General features: G+C 39.7%; 1 protein-coding gene across 1 annotated transcript in view; it reads right to left on the bottom strand.

Annotated features, from left to right (window-relative positions):
- Positions 1-871: 871 nt before the first annotated feature.
- The window catches only part of LOC139728705 (uncharacterized), a 169,470-nt gene continuing 152,735 nt past the window's right edge, over positions 872-17,606 (bottom strand). The window contains exons 58-68 of the mRNA XM_071639651.1: positions 16,868-17,241; positions 14,921-15,096; positions 13,978-14,114; positions 13,571-13,712; positions 12,360-12,540; positions 11,438-11,541; positions 10,154-10,334; positions 9,336-9,383; positions 5,294-5,460; positions 3,088-3,217; positions 872-1,777 (exon numbers count right to left, since the gene is read on the bottom strand). Of these exons, the coding sequence (XP_071495752.1) occupies positions 1,452-1,777; positions 3,088-3,217; positions 5,294-5,460; positions 9,336-9,383; positions 10,154-10,334; positions 11,438-11,541; positions 12,360-12,540; positions 13,571-13,712; positions 13,978-14,114; positions 14,921-15,096; positions 16,868-17,241 (1,966 nt within the window). The 3' untranslated portion in view covers positions 872-1,451. The remainder of the gene's footprint in view (positions 1,778-3,087; positions 3,218-5,293; positions 5,461-9,335; positions 9,384-10,153; positions 10,335-11,437; positions 11,542-12,359; positions 12,541-13,570; positions 13,713-13,977; positions 14,115-14,920; positions 15,097-16,867; positions 17,242-17,606) is intronic.

Below are 17,606 nucleotides of genomic sequence, written 5' to 3'. Positions count from 1 at the left end.
AAGGAGTTAACATACAAACAAATTACATCATCACCCCATTAGAGAAATCTAACAAGTTAAAAAAGCTGCACGACATCTTGTTTTCTGCCAAGCAAATGAGGCAGATTTACCTGCTAAGATAGTTATATGCATACTGTAATTCTTGGTCTTCTGGTCATTTCATTTTCAAAATATTCTTCAAAATATGATAGTAAGGGTGGCAGCTACAGCCAGGCTGTTTTATGAGCAAGGCTAAGAATTGCAGATGTTCAACACAGTGGGAAAAGCTATACCATATACAGCTTACAGAGAAAATTGGGTGTGAGAATAGGGTAACAGACCAAATGGTAACACAATTCTAACATGACATTGTGGAAGTGATGTCTACATGTAGATGGCACTGAGAAAGAAGGTGCTGTAAATATTTGTAATTCTGTTGTATACACACTTCATATAACTCCACCCTTTGATTTGGTATATCACTATTTCTACGGCCTTCATGAAAATTGTACTTGTAAAAAAGATTACATGTACATTGTATTTGAGTTTGGTTTACAATGTAAAAAAAAAAACAGTACAAGTTAAGCCTTTGGTCATGGCCTACCGTATGTACTTTGCTATTGTATACCCTACATTACCGTACAGTATACACCAGTAACTCATTCAATGTCTATTCTTTGATTGAAGTGCTGCATACTTACGAGCATGACAACATTGATCTTACTACATCATCTTACTTCATGTATACCAACTATCCCTTAGTGCTTTACACCGTGGAACAAGTTCTTCTCTCAAAAGAGTTAAATGAGCCACTGAATGGCAAGAAAAACACAACTTGTCACCTACATTGTAACTACATACGTACCATAAACTCCTTTTCAAAAATATTGTTACCATGACAAAATTTGCATAGAAAGTAGAAAGCACTGTGTTATCACTGCTCTTTAAAGGTATTACTACAGGTGTGACATATAGATTATGATCAATATGTAATGATGGATAATCATCAGTGTCTTTCGCTGACAGCGTTTAGACCAAAATCATTGGACATTGCTGTACACTTGGCAAGATCAAAGCACATATGTGTCGACAATTACTAGTTAACTGTCAATGAAATCATGAAATTGTGATCAAGATTTGCCACAGACATAAGGAGACTCTGCAAAGTATGAAAAAATGTCTCAACCTCAAATTCACTAAGACGTCAAGAACCAAGGTGTTCATGTGTTCCAGTGTCTCAAGAAGGATACAGTGTATGTCATATACGTTTCATAAAGTAAGAAATGAACAAATTACTATTCTTTTTCTGAAGAATGATGGAAGCTCTACAGTGTGACTACATGTTAGATATACATGTACAATACAAGGCAATGCTGATGAAAAGAGGACCGGTATATAGCAGAGTCCATGAGAGAGCTTTAGTGAGGAGGTAAAGCATGATGCTGAGGTGATGCGTACAGATATCGCCATGGTTACCGCTTGGCCCACCGCGGTGACAACTCACCTTTGATGCGCAACGTGGCAACGCAGATGGCCTCTCCGTATGCGTTCTTGGCGCGACACTCGTAGACTCCGGCATCCTCGTCGAAGACCTCTTGGATCTCAAGGCGGTGGATCTCACCCTCCTCTGTAATGGAGAAAACGCCCTGCTCCACCCTGACTCCGTCCTTGAACCAGGAGACGACCGGTTTGGGGTCGCCCGTGATGCGGCACTCAAACACCAGCGACTCACCCTCAAAGCAACGTCGGTTGCCGAAGGTCTGCACGAAGTGGGGTGCCGCTGTCGGGGTCTTTGGTACTACAGAGGAAGAATGAAATATTGTTACCATGACAACATAACATGTGCTACACAAGATGAGGAATTACATACTTACAATGTGTATTTCAGTTGTGAAGCAGACAGATTGAGGTGGTAGAACAGACGAGGATAGTGGATGAAGGTAGCAGACTGAGAGATGGAAGTGATAATGCTAAATCTGATCGTACACTATGAGGAAGACCATACATGGCTTGGGGAAAAAATACCCTAAAAGGGTCTTTGTACGCTTGGCATCGCTAACGTACACGTTGTACACAATGCACACAATGACCTGTTTTAAAAATAAAACACTGTGTCTTTGTTCAATTTCATCACAAATGAGAGATGATTTCATCTCAGAGATAACAGAATGCTTGCCGAGATTATATACCATTAGCTTTTCCATCAGCATATAGGTGTAGGTGTATTTCCTCACAACCTGTCTGACATTTTCTTCCAGAATCTCCACTCAAATCTCCACTCAAATATGACATTAATTGGTATCACAGGTTTTCTGGCAGATTTTCTGGGATGGAATGACTGACGTTCAATATACAGAATATACAGCAAGAATATTTTCTTGCATGTCCAGATCTTTTCCTAACTAACAAACATGTATCCAGGATGTGTACAGGGCCCCATTTCATTAAAAAAAAAAAAGTTGCTATGATAGCAACTCTTACTGGAATGGCAATTGTCATGGTAATGACAAGAATCCAGCTTCCTGATTGGCTGTTGCTATGGGAAGTTGCCATTCCAGCAAGAGTTGCTACCCTAACATCTTTTATGATATGGGGCCCAGGGGACATACAACGTTGTACATTGTATTTAGCTCAGCACCAAAGCAATACAAATTTGCCAATGGAAGATGAATGAAATGTAATATACAGTATTTGGGATGTAACTTAAGAATGTCCAAAGCAATTCTTCAAACAAATCAGAGCCTTTTCCATACTGTACGAAATATGGCAGCATGGGGCAAAAGCATGGCACACAAATGTACGTAATGATGCCTTCCTACAGTACCATCAAATCAGACGAGCTGATGAAGCGTCCAGGATGGGATGTGAAACCGTTCTCGGAATCAAATCAGTCTGTCCAGTTGAATTGATTCAATTTTGTACCTTCATGACATATTTGGTTAAAACGCTTTGGGAAAAAACAACACAAAAACCTCAACAGGCTACAGAATAAATCATGAGATCTGTAGTTGGTTACTTATGGTATCCAGTCAGCCAAGTGCTAGAACACTCTTTAGACCCGTTTATTTTTCATCATAGCCCACCATCACAGTCAGAACTTTGACATACCATCTATGACCAGAGTTGCCGCGGAGACGTCCCGCCCTCTGGGGTTGGTTGCCACGACGCTGTATGTACCAGAGTCGGAGGGCTCCACCTTGGGTATGGCTAGCATGTGATGCTCTCCGGTTTGTGTGATCTGGGAGGTTAGCAGAGAGGATGCGGGAGGAAGGCAGATAAGAAATCACACTAGGAAACTTGTGACATACATTGTAAGAGATACAAATGTATGTGCCTAATAAATCATGAAACATATGAGAGACGGACGAAAAGTAAGTAGAATATGAAAATGTACTCCAGGGACATTTTAAGATCACAAGATGCAGTTTGTTTCATCAATATCAAATACAATCCCCCAAAAAGAAAGAAAGAAACAGACAAAAACATGATGTGTTACATGTACCTGTTGATTGCTCAACGTTACCATGCACAACAGGTACAGCCTTGTGTCACAATATAGATTACATGATCTGTTAGGTCATCTGATTTTTACTCTTTTTTAAGCCATGATTGTAATTCTTTCTAAAATTGGTTCCAAGACATCTTCTGGTAAAGAGCAATATCTTCATATTCCTCAATTAAAGGATAATACATGTATGGATGTTTTGCCACTCATAGACACATGTACCTTGTATATACTCAAGTACATGTATACAAACATGCTATTCCAATGCAAAAAAAGGTAGGAAGGTAATACAGGGTGTATATACAGGTACATGTATAATGCATTACTGATATATCTCAACCAGTGTATTGATAAAGTATGTTTTGTACTTTGCATTTGTTGGTTGATTCTCGCTGTCATTTTGTTGCCACATCTTTGTACACCAGGCTAGGACTCACTGCTGGTGCAGCCCCACTCCCCTTCACTCATGCTGTTGCTATTTGAATCTTTTCCTATTCTTCATATCCTTCTGTTGTTCCCTGTCTCATTTGATGTTGCCTCCCTGTTCATCTTTATCCCTCAGTTTGCCCCACCCCCCTCCATGATCCTTGGGATCATCACTGGCTAATCTCTGCCTTTTTGTCTGTTCACCCCTTGCTTTAATCCCCCTCCCTTGCTTGTTGGGCTCCCTGCTTCTAACTTCTAACCCACCCCTTTTGTTTTCTTTGTTCTGTGTCCCTAGCCCTCCCCTGACTGTCCTTGTTGTGTGTAGTCCTTACGTGATTGCTTACCCTGCCTGTTTGTCACTTTGCCTCTGAAGAAGATTCTGCTAGGATCGAGAGCTCAGGCCCCTTTTGACTCCAAGTGTTTCAACATTTGAATTTTTGGAGTAAAAAAATTTGAATTTTTGCATACAGCCAAGAGAAAATTCATTTAAATTCCAAATAACTTACAAATAGAGAAAAGTATTTTGCCAAAAGCTTGAAAATGAACTTGTTTCCTTGCATCACAAAACCAACAAAAAGTCGCCAGACATGAATTTTTAGTGAAGAGCAGATTCTGGAAGAGCAGACAAGCTTTAAAATGATGTATAACTCAATTCAAATGGACTCTCCTAACCTACCTAAATACTGGAAAGCACACACTCCGGAAAAGTGTGAACTGAGAAAAGAAGCTCTGAAGTACAGGGTCTATTCAAGCACTTAACCCGTTGAGGACGGACTGATTTTGCTACAACACGCATTTTCCATAGACCCCTGCCCGAGTATACTCGGGACTCGTCCTCAACGGGTTAATCTTCACCAAGCTGTGCTACTAGCTGTGCGATGAATGGGACAAAAAACAGGATGTAAACCACAGGAGCAACAGCAATGAAGGGATTATCAGATTAAGCTGAAATTGAGCATGTTTTATCAACACATTGTGTCCATGATTAATGCCAACTTTCAAAGCAGTAGCATCAACCTTTCTAAAGTTATTAGAGTTGAAATAGAAGAGTATGACTGCATGTACATGGTTTTTAAGAAATGAAAAGAGGACTCCATAAGACACACCTAATCACACTATTCTACAAAAAAGTGTTTCAGAAAAATGGCTAAAAACACAATTTCCTGTTCATTCTATGATCCCAAACTTTAGCATAATGTAGAAGAAGACTTGTTCTTTCAGAAAACATGAAAAACTCCAGATTGGCAAGGTTGACCCATTTCACCTATTTTCAATCCACACACATAATCAGTGCGTGCAACTTTTTGTTGGTTTTGTGGTGCATGGTCACATATTATGTAATGGTCATAAGGGGGTGGGGTGATATGATCACCCCATGCTCACCTCGATCCTGGTATCGGAGTGGATCTCGACGCTGTCTTTGAACCACTGGACCTGTGGCTGTGGGTTGCCCTGGATCTTAACCTTAAACTGTGCTCGGTCACCAGGCTGCATCTCAAGATCATTCAGTCTGATGATGATAACAGGCTGCTCCTCGGGTTCTTTCTCACCTAGGAAACAAATAAAAACATAGTGCTCATCACCCTCAAAATACAAAAATTGTACTACTACTTCTGCCAATTCGAGGGCATGTAGTATTGTCTTTAGCCTATACCATCTTGGGTTCCATTTACCCGTTGAGGACGGAATAATTTTGCTACAGCACGCATTTCCCATAGACACTTGCCTGGGTACATGTACTCAGGACTCGTCCTCAATGGATTGCAATTGCATGTCCAAACCTGTTTATCTACAGTAGCATGGCTGTCCTTAAATTCCTAAATTTGCTATCAAGGCCTGTGTTGTTCTTCAGTACATGTACATGGATACGAGTGGCCCTACTTCTCACTCTTTTTGCAATAAATTCCCTTTGCAATAGCTACAGACTTTACATAAAAAATATCTAGAAAATCTCTTAAAAGAGAAAAATTCCTTCCCTCTGAAATTGACCTTTGGCCGTCAAAAAATGGCAAGAAAACATCCAAATGTATATTCGCTTTCAATTCCATAGTTAAAATGGGGATTAAAGTCAGTAAACAGCTAGCCAAGGCACATCAAATCATGACTGGAATGCTTAGGAATCAAGTTTTTAACAATTACAAGAAAAGAAGTAGCAGTTACAAAGTGGCCCTATCAGAATATCAGAAATGATTAGATGTAACACAATTCAATCCATCTTATGGGATACATGTGTACCTGTACCTGTTCAAAAGATTGTCCACATACAGAGGGCTCTAGTCCTCATAGCAGAGAGATAAACATTGAACATAGCACTTTATCTACTGTCCATCACCCAAACTAGTCAGCAATTAGGCATTGCTTCTATTGAAAAAAAAAAGACATGTTAGATTCCTAGTAGAGTACTGTACATAAACTATCTGTAGAGCATTGACCACTATAAGGTATTTTGTTGGTGTTGTTGCTATCTTTCTTCTGTGACCCTTAAAAATACATCTGAATGGAAAATTGTCAATACAATCTCTTAATGGAAGAGAACAAGAGCTACAGTGTACATATTTCCAGACAATACTTGTTCAAGTGATTGACAGTATGCATGAAAAAACAACAACAACTAACAGTCAATACCTTTACTTAAAATGTCATATTGTATTTTTATACTTAACACAAATCATAAAACTGTAGTATTGAACGTTATGAATAGTTTCCTTCTTTACACAATGATTTGACGCAAACCATGCATATACAATAACAAAAACAACCAATGCAAATTAAAACAAGTATGCAAACAATGTCCAGCAAATGAAAAGCTGAAACTAAATTCAAAAAGTCCAACTCAAATCTGGAAAGACAAGAACAAAACCCTTCTTCACACTATATATTTTCATTATTATTTGAAAAGAAGTCAGTCTAGCATTAAATCACGCTGTTTTAAAGAGCAAGAAAAAAAGGTACAACTTATAAAACGCTGCATCAAGCCTTATGGCATTACAGAAATCACAAATTGCATATCATTTCATCCATTTTTTACATGCAAGGGGGGGGGGGTAGAAATCATTTCTGAAAAGATAAAGAGAGAACCCTTCAGAAAAAAAAACAGACTCTACAATCCTGTGTGATGATACGATGTATCTGCAATTGTAGGTATCATAAATGTAAAATATAGGCCTACAAATGTACATGTACATTCATTTTGGCAAAATCTCTCTCGGAATCATCCCGAAAGTGATAACCTAGTAATACCATCTAAGAATCTCTGCAATATCAATATTTCTACTTAGTGACAAGTACATTGGTAACCTGAAAAAGAAGTGTTTGGATGTCTAGTGGCATTTTGTCCACATGTTCTTTTTTTTTATTTTAACCAAAGGATTGTGCAGTTTCTTTATTGAGATTAAAATGAAGAAATCATATTGAACGCATCTTCCTGTCTGAAGAAGCCACTTAAATGCTAACGAGGCACCTTTGGAGTGTCGTTGTTGTCGTTTATTTTTAAATCTAGATACATGTAGCTTTCTTTTGCTCAGCAAGGTGTTACTATACGCCTCTGAATTTTCTTTCTAACAGCTGTGCGAACATTCATTCTAACTGACAAAGAAATACAACACACTGCTAAACATTACCAGCCACGTCCTGATGTTGAATTTTGATCAAAGAAATCTATTTTGGTCGATGTCTGAAAAATGAAGGCAGTTTTGTAGTTGTTGTTGTAGTTTGTTGTTTTTTTTTTTTAGCCAGAGCAATAACCAAACAAAAACAAAACAGAGCAAAAGCAATTTAGTACATTTATAATTTAGTATGCTTGTCCCCTAAAGTTCCATTCTACAGACACTTGATACAGAACATGGTTAATAGCATGCAAACAAACATCTTTCAAAACAAAAATAAGAAAGAAAAGGTAGAACACAAAATCATTCCCATAAGAACATTTGCAGCCGAGCATTCAAAATACCACATGCAGGACCAAGATGCCATACCTTTCTGTCTCACACACCTCACATTGGATGGGCTATTAAGACAGAGGTTTGATTATCCAATTATTATCACTGGTCAACAGGGTTAAAGGTCAAGACTTGAAAACCAGCAAATCATTATTGTCAGCAAGACAGTCACACACATGCTACAGGTACATCAAGCCAGGGAGGTGTAAGAAAAGGACAGACAACTCCTGCTCTCCTTTGAAGGATGCGCGGCACCGCCGAGAAGTTATGGGCTTAACTACAGGTGGAAATCAGGTGCTTTGACAAAAGAGAGCATCAATAATCGGGACTAGCGCTCTCACATCTAGAAATACTTCCCCTACTACATTTTGCTCTCTCTCTTTCAATGTGATGGCAACAATGAATTTGTGTACTTTGACTTGGAGCAGCTAATCAAAATGCAGTGTAAAACTGACAATTTAAAATTTTAAGTGGAAATAAAGCTTGTAATTCAACGAAAGGTGAAATGCGTTCTTCGTCTCCGAACTTCGCCTTGCAACTAGAGCGGTGCAGAGCATGACTTCAAAGCGTAAAGTGGAATGCTAGACATCCCATTGTAACGCTTTGAACCCAAACATGTGTTTGCATGAATTACAAAGAGTTGCCTCTCCTTTTCTTACACCTCCCTGATCAAGCTTATCAAGAAACTACATCTTGCATCTGTCTATCAGGTTGGTGATATAGCTCCATAAAGGTAAGTTTACTATTAAACTAGTTTTGTAATTCCGTATGATTACATCACACAGTTCTACCCATAGCACTGCAATTTTTATGGGTAAAGCCTATTGAAGAAAAAACACACACAACCAACTGTAATGCTGCGAAGAATGTAGGAATAGGTGTCCTGGCGAGAGCGTTTGCTACAACTTCTGCAGATTTAAGTTTTCCTATCCAACCACACATGTCCATATTTTGACTATCATTTCATACAAGCTTTTTTCAAACTGCACAAAAGCTCTTTGTATCAACCTTACGGCAGTATGTTGCACTTTTGTAAAATCCATCGTAATGGGTGCTAATTGCACGAATACATGTAATTTTCTCATACATGTACATTTGTACTCCCAATTTTTTTAGCTGCTCCACTAGAAATTAGTAACCGCATTCCACAACATACATTTGTACTTCTTTTTATCTAGAAAGGCTTCAAAAAGACAGTGCTTGAACCATTATTAGTCAATACTCGTGTGAGAAATTGCAAGCAATTTGATAGTAGGCTCACAGAGAGATGAATGACTAAAGACTACACAAAGTACAACTCACTCTGATGAAGCATTATTTCACATTATTAATAGTTTAGGATGTTAATTTGAGCTGAGGTTCAGACAATCATATTCACATCGGTATACTTTGTTCCTATCTACACACGGATTAGAAAAAGGGACAGACTCAATTTTTTTCTTTTTTTTCAAAGATTTTTACATCATGCATCATTTTGAATTGTATACCTCTCCGATCATTTCTTATCATCAAAACGGCATGAGATGTTCTGGAATCTAGATCGAAAAAGTTTGACAAATGCAGGGTAAAATGAGAAAGAGGGAAAACAGTCCATGAAAAGTGATACATGCCTCTTCATGATCAGTCAGAAAATAGCATCAAAGGATTCCTCATACGTTGCTTAGGGCATGCACATTTCAACTACTCCGAGCATTTTAATGTTTAACACTACAGTTGATCTGGGACAAATTACATTTCATATTAAAGACAAAGCTTGAAGGGGAGAAGGCATCTATGGTACACTGTATACAAGAATTTTCTAGTGGATGAATGATTACTATGAAGAATTTTCCAATCACTTTTTATTTGATTTTGTCTTTACTGACCAAATCAGTGACTCATTGACCACGTTTAATAAAAAACTTCACACATTTACTGAAAAGAAAATTTGATAAAATACAAATGAAACCTGAAAACATGTCCTGTAAAGATATACATATTGTATCTCTGGGAATCCCTGGTGTATGGCAATTACAAGGAATTTGTTGTTTACTGAATGAATGACAATTTTCTTCTCTGGATTACAAATATTGCCAATTTGATGAAATGAACAAGGAGGGAATTTTACTGAGGAAATTTGATAGCTTCATGAGATGAAACTTACGGCAAGGTGCTTCTGTATCATACAGTGTACATGTACATTAGCCCTTGTGGATCACTGATACCTACTGTACATGTACACTAACTCCAGTACATGGGACTAATCTCAGAAAATAACATCAAATCTACTGATGTGATAAACTCAGAGTAAATTACAAGAGCTTACCATCGATAAGCAGAGTGGCAGAGGACACCGAGGTGCCGAACTGGTTGCTAAGGGAGATGCGGTAGCTGCCCGCATCGCTGGGGCGCGCCTGGAGGATGAGCAGGATGCGTCTGTCGCCCTCTGTGAGGAAACGGACCCGAGACGTCTCTGTGATGTAACGCTCGTCCTTTGTCCACTTCACCTGTAGTGACAAAACACACACAAATACACACGCAACATGAAATCTTGGCAACATTGATATTGACAGGTAAAATGTACACTGTACAAATGCATTTAGTTGAGATGCATAACTGGAAGACAAAGTACAGGAAGTTGACTACATAAAGCTGTGAGACACGCGAACATGTGCAAACACTGCACTGTAAGAGATCTTTAAAAACACATAAACCCCGAGGAGTATGTACATTTATCGTGTAGCTGCAACATCTACAGTGTACCTCTGTACTAGATATTAAATCTAATGCTTTTCAAGATCAAAATATCAACCCTGTGTCTTCATTCTTTTGAATCTCAAGTAATCATTCATGACAAATAGAGTTACTATTCTTCTTAACTCTTTATGTGCCATGGTGTAAATGCCCTGTGTGCCACACCATTCTGAGACAGTAGCATAGTCATTATCTGGCAATACAGTCAGTTTTAAAAAATACATAAATCTTGTAGGGTTCTGTTTCTCGTACATGTAATGAGCAAAGTTGTAGAGAAAATTCCAGGCTTTGCATTGATGTAAATTGTGCGACGAATCTACGATTTATTTTATTTTTTTTTTTCAAATGACCAGTATACCTACAGTATTGCAAAGGCATAACTTTTTCACACAAAACAGTGGCAGAAAATTGGAATTTAGTCGCAAATCCAGTAAGGAACAATCACTGACAGACAATGATCACATAGAATGCAAGCTACATGTAACAGGCACGTAATTGCAAAAAACGCTTTCATTGCATTGTGGCCCTTGGTGATTTATCGATCAGTTTGGCCGGGTTTGTGCATTTGAGCAGAATATGCGAAGTTGGCACGCCGTCGACTGAGTCGGGCGTGCGAACGTGGCACATAAAGAGTTAAGACACTTCCTGTGCAGTTTTACCCACATTCATGCACAGTTTGCCAGTAGCAACTTTTAAAATGGCAGCTGAAATGTGTATTACACTATTTGGCATGCCTGTACAGATTAAACCTCTTATTGAGATGTAAGAAGTCATAACCAAACCATTTATGATACACTGTATACCAGTGACTGTGTGATATGAAATAGAAAGTGGTGTATACGAAGAAGAACCTTACTTCAGGCGTTGGTGATCCCGTGATGCGACACTCCATTCTGATGGTGCTGCCCTCAGGGGCCACTACACTCTCAAGGGGGGTGATGAAGTCTGGGGCTTGTTTGTCTGATGGTTACAGGGCATTACACAAAACATCAAAAAACATCATCAATGTCAATAATGCAGATACGGACAGAGTGCTGATGTTAACAAGGCTTTGGACACAGCATAGATTTTAATTCATCTATGACGTCAGAAAGAGTTTCATTCCTTTGAAGAATTTCAAGAAAAATTTTCAAAGGCACTATTACAGAGTGCTAAATAGCACTATTTTTATCACTTTTTTGTAGAATAGTGTGATCAGGTGTGTCTTGAGAGTCCCCTTTTCATTTCTTAAAAACCCTGTACACACTCTTCACTTTAAACTCTAATAACTTTAGAAAGAATGCTGCTACTGCTTTGAAAGTTGGTATTAATTGTGGATATAATGTGTTAATAAAACATGCTCAATTTCAGCTTAATCTGATAATTCCTTCATTGTTGTTGCTCCAGTGGTTTACATCCTGTTTTCTGTCCCATTCATCGCATAGCTAGTACTGCTTGGGAAAGATTTAACACTTGAATAGACCCTTTTCTTCAGAGCCTCTCTTTTAAGTTCACACTTTTCCAGAGTGTGTGCTTTCTTTCCAATATTTAGATAGGTTAGGTGAGTCCATTTGAATTGAGTTATACATCATTTTAAAGCTTAAAGTCTGCTCTTTCAGAATCTGCTCTTAACTAAAAATCCATGTCTGGCGACTTTTTGTTGGTTTTGTGATGCAGGGTCACATATACATGTAGTAACAGTCAAGGGCAATGGTGAGCTTGAAGTTGAGGCTCCACTTGTATGGAGATGAGAGAATAGGAGACGTGGAGAGTTGTAAGGAACCTAAGAGCTCTCTTACCATTGACCATGATGGTGCACTCTGTAGTGACGACGCTGACCTCCGTCTCCGCCCGACACTGGTACGTCCCGGCGTCGTTCAGCGTCGGCCTCTTGATGACGAGGTAGTAGACGTCGCCGTCGCGGAGGAACTCGACCCGGTCAGAGGGTTGGATGGGGGTGTTGTTAAAGAACCAGCGCACCTGCGAAGGGGGAGAGATAGGAGGAGTAAGGATCTGCTGCCAAAGAAGAACATAAGATAAGAATGAACATAAATAAGAATGCTTTTTAGCAGTCCCCTCCATTTCCAACAAATTGTTTCTGAGATTACCATAATGATATAGTATTTATTTGTACAATGTATCTCTGTTAATAATTTACCTGACAGTGTGTCTTTATTACATGATATTATGTTCATCACATTGTTGTACTGATTTCATGACATCATTTGTATATGCGAACATTTCATTGTATCCCTAATTTGTTGGAGATGAAATTAATCATCTCGAACTTGAACATAATTGGAGATACATTAGTATATACAGCTATACTTAGCTGAGAACTGGAGATGCAATAGATTCCATCTATTTTCAGTTATTCACTAACAATGTTACTCACAACATCATACAAAATTGTAGTTTGGTCTTCTCTATATCTCTGAGAACCCATAATTGCCTCTGCCGAACCTCTGTATGGCCATTGATTTTTTTTCTTTTTCTTTTTCAAAGACTGAAATTTCAGTTCTTGGAGCCCCTTATCACCACCCAATCTTAAACCTTTGAGGACAAGCTGATTTTGCCATAACACGAGTTTCCCCACAGACACCTGCCGGAGTATACTTCAGTGAGTATAAAATATTGTTACAAAGGTTTACTAACTGACACATATTACAATTATTTAGAATACATACATGTAAAACATGACATTCTTAACCAAGCCTCTACATCATCAAAATAATTTATAAGTCTGATGATACTAATAATGATCACTGTAATAGTTGCAATCAATATTGTGCCAAATCTGTGAAATGCAATGCTCAAAGTGCAACAAAAGATGAAAGGATAGAGATAAGATAAAGAAATGGAAAGAGTTCAAATAACATTAACAAATTATGTTATCAACTCATTCTTACATGTAAATTACTCTGTCAATGAATTTGTTATGTAAGAACAAAACAAAACAAAACAAAACATGACAAAACACAGCAAAAGAAAAGAAAAGCTTCACCCTCACCTGTGCTGATGGTTTCTCCTCGATACGGACCCTCAGTTTAATCTCTGTACTCTCCACCACCTGTTTATCTGATAGGTGCTCGGAGAAGAGGATCGGTTGGGCTGGACGGACCACTACAGCACCAGGTCCAGGTACAGGAGCCCTACAGAAAGATTATCATCAAGAAAATCAGTCCTCTATTTTAGTGATCGAAGTTGGATGATTCTTTGACCAAAATCACATTATCTCTATCTTTGATATCACAGTATATTTGATATACAATTATATTTTGTATTTCATGGGGCATTGTATATGAAAGAAAATGCTTTTTCAAAAGTCTACAATATAAAACTCACTAACCTCTTCAGTCCTACATCATAACAGAGAACCAAAGAAACATCTGTTTTTAATTGATAGATTTGACTTACATCGTTCCAGACACGTTGATGATGATCGTCACACTCTCCTTGCCCCTCTCATTCTCAGCCACCACTGTGTACTTTCCTGCAGCCTCCGGCTTGGGGTCCTTGATGACCAGGGTGTGTACCGTCTCTTCCTCAATGATCTAAGGTAAGAAACAGGTCATGGTGGATGTACATTGTATACTCATAAACAAGATTGCCAGTATCCCTACAATACCATTGGATTAATATCATTGATAATAAAAATAATAATAAAGGACATTTCGTCGGTTGAAAATGATAAGGGCGTTAAGTTGTCACTAAACCCATAGTGTTCAAGCCAACTTAATGTCCTTCTCATTCTCAACAGACGATTTATGTTGCGCAGCTACTATTAATAATATACTCTACTGCGAATTACAAGTAATACACTGTAATCACGACATAAATATGTAATTCAAACGTAGAATGTATTGTTCAAAAGATGAGTTTTTAACCTGGGTGTTGTTCTATCAATAATACTCCTCTTTAGGATACTCCTCTTTAACAAGTTGTAGAATGCAGCGGCCGCAGAATGTCAAGACCGCAGCAAATCCATAGGATTTGGTAATCTCTATTCATTGAGCATTAGATTCCGGTGACCAGACATTTGCTCCTGTGACAATTTTTCTTATTTTCTCCCTAGAGTAGGGATAGGGTTGTGGTAGGCTTTTAGGTTCAGTTTGATGTGAGGATTGGGGTTATGTTCGTTCATAGAATTTATGTTTGGTTTCGCATACAGATATTTCATGGGAGCAATTGTCCCAGGAGCAGATGACATGGAACCTTAGTTTCGAGACATCTGTGCTAATCGGCAAACAAAGTGCTCCAGCATGCACACTAACCGGCAAATGAAGCACAATAAAGGGATAAACTATGCCCTTTATCTGGCTTGGATCAAGGGAAAGGGCTTAACAAAAGTATGTTGTACCTCAACCTCCTCTGTTTCCACCACCTCCACATCATTCCTCAGCCAGGTGATCTTCGGGCGGGGCTGTCCCCGGATGCGGAAGTGGAGCTTGATGGGCTGGCCCACGGGGATGTCGACGTGAGTGCTCGCCCTCTGGAGGGGGACGATGTGAGGCGCAGGGACCAGGGAGCTGTTGACTTTGAGAAAAGGGAAGAGAAAAGATGCTTGGTGTAACTGGAGATGATAAGTCTCTTTGTGGGGGGGGGGGGGGGGTTACAAAATGGGCTCAGTGAAGCTGAGTTTACATGGCTGGCCTGCAAAGTGCACTCCTTTTTCATTGCCACACCTTTGTACACCAGTGTAAGGCTTCCTGCTTAAATCCCCCTTCACTCATGTTGGTTTAATTTCACCCCTTCCTTTTCTTCTCCTTGTATTGTTCCCAATCTTGTTTGATCTTGCCTCCCTATTCACCTTTATCCTTCACAGGTTGCCCTCAATGATCCTTGGGATCATTACTGGCCTCACCTGTCCCTTTGTTTGATCCTTGGGATTATTACTGGGCCCACCTCTCCCTTTTATTGATCCTTGGGATTATTACTGGGCCCACCTCTCCCTTTGTTTGATCCTTGGGATTATTACTGGCTATACCTCTTTCTTTGTTTGATCCTTGGGATCATTACTGGCCATACCCCTCCCTTTTGTTTGATACTCTGGATCATTACTGGCCATACCCCTCCCTTTTGTTTGATACTCTGGATCATTACTGGCCATACCCCTCCCTTTTGTTTGATACTCTGGATCATTAATGGCCATACCCCTCCCTTTTGTTTGATAATTGTGATCATTACTGGGCCCACCTCTCTCTTTGTTTGATCCTTCCCTGTCTTTGATCCTTGGGATCATTACTGGCCTCGCCTGTGCCTTTCTTTGATCCTGGGGGTCAATTACTGGCTCCACCTCTCTTTCTTTGATCCTTGGGATCATTACTGGGCCCACTTCTCTTTCTTTGATCCTTGGGATCATTACTGGGCCCACTTCTCTTTCTTTGATCCTTGGGATCATTACTGGGCCCACTTCTCTTTCTTTGATCCTTGGGATCATTACTGGGCCCACTTCTCTTTCTTTGATCCTTGGGATCATTACTGGGCCCACTTCTCCTTTTCTTTGATCCTTGAGATCATTACTGGGCCCATCTCTCCTTTTCTTTGATCCTTGGGATCAATTACTGATACCACCTCTCCCTTTGTTTGTTCCTGGGATCAATTACTGGCCACACCTCTTCCTTTTGTTTGTTCATACACCCCTTTGCAGTAATCCAATTTCCTTCTTGGGACATGTAACCTACCCTTTTTGTTTTCTTTGTTCTGTAGCTCAGTCCCTTTCAGAAAGTGCACATGTACAATGTATGTTGTGTGCAGCTTACTATGTATGTCTGTCACTTTGCCTCTGAAGAAGATTCTGCTGGGATCAAAAGCTCAGGCCTCTTTTGACTCCATGTCTGAACCCTTTGAGGATGGACTGATTTTGCCATAACATGCATTTCCCATAGACATCTACCTGAGTATACTCGGGACTACTCTTCAAAGGGTTCATAAAATGTAAGTCCCAAGTCTTCAATGGGTTAATACAGGAGACATACATGTACACTTCTCACATACCTGGGAGACATCCTATACACACTCAGACCTGTGTATTGCTACCCATTACAGAGAAATCAAAGGTAGTCTTTGTGGGAAGATGGACACTATAGACAAGGTGTATGCCATGTTGACTTTATCACAAAATATTGAAGAGGTTGTACTTTACTACGATGTGATTGAGATGTGATTGGCTCTAAAGTGTTACGTGATATTTCCCAGTGAAGCTGAAAAAACATCATATTCTTTTTTAGATTTCTATGAGACTGTCTTATTTTCACTCAAACCTGAATTTTAGAATAAAAAACTAGAGATCAAAATCTGGAATTACTTTTAACAATGATTTCTCCCGTGGTGGTGTCCTGTCCAGCCGGGTTGGTGGCTTTGCAGGTGTAACGGCCAGAGTCTTCTAGGAAAGCCTCCCTGATGTCCAGCCGGGCGACGCTCTCCACAAAACTCATCTCGTACTGCGGCTTGTCCGCCAGCGGCTGGTCATCCTTGTACCACGAGATGCGGGGCGTCGGCTGGCCAGTCACGCGGATCGACAGCTCGATGGGTTCGCCCTCCAGGACCGTGATGTCCTGCAGACGGTTCTGGAAGCGGGGTGCGGTGGCCGCACCAAAGACAGGGACATCGGGCTGGGCATAGAAGCGAGACTGGAGAGGTGCCCTGGTGGGCTCAGCAACCTCCACCACCAACTTTTCTCTGCCGGGTGAATTGAAAAAAAACACACACACCAAATTATTACAGCAGCTGTGATAGAAGACCATCAGGTTGACAGAATGGGAAGAGTACATACTGCCCGAGTATACTCAGGACTCATCCTCAACGGGTGAAACAAGAGATAGAAAACAGTAAGAGAAGGGGCAGAAAGAAGAAGAGCAACTAGACCTCATGATCAATCACATATAGGGCAAAGTATAAAAGATACTTGTAGGAAATGATCTTGCTGCCACGCATGTTCCCTTTCATGTCAACAAAATATATGACTCTTACAATTATACTTGTGTTGAGTACAGAACTTCAAAACATGAAAAACTTTTAACACATAGATTTGCACACAGAAATTC

This window comes from Diadema antillarum, unplaced genomic scaffold (assembly GCF_040938485.1).
Source record: "Diadema antillarum isolate AM-2024a unplaced genomic scaffold, OU_Dant_1.0 scf00000019, whole genome shotgun sequence".
NCBI lineage: Eukaryota > Metazoa > Echinodermata > Echinoidea > Diadematoida > Diadematidae > Diadema > Diadema antillarum.
The sequence above is the reverse complement of the archived record's forward strand: the minus strand, read 5'-3'. Positions and strand labels throughout refer to the sequence as shown.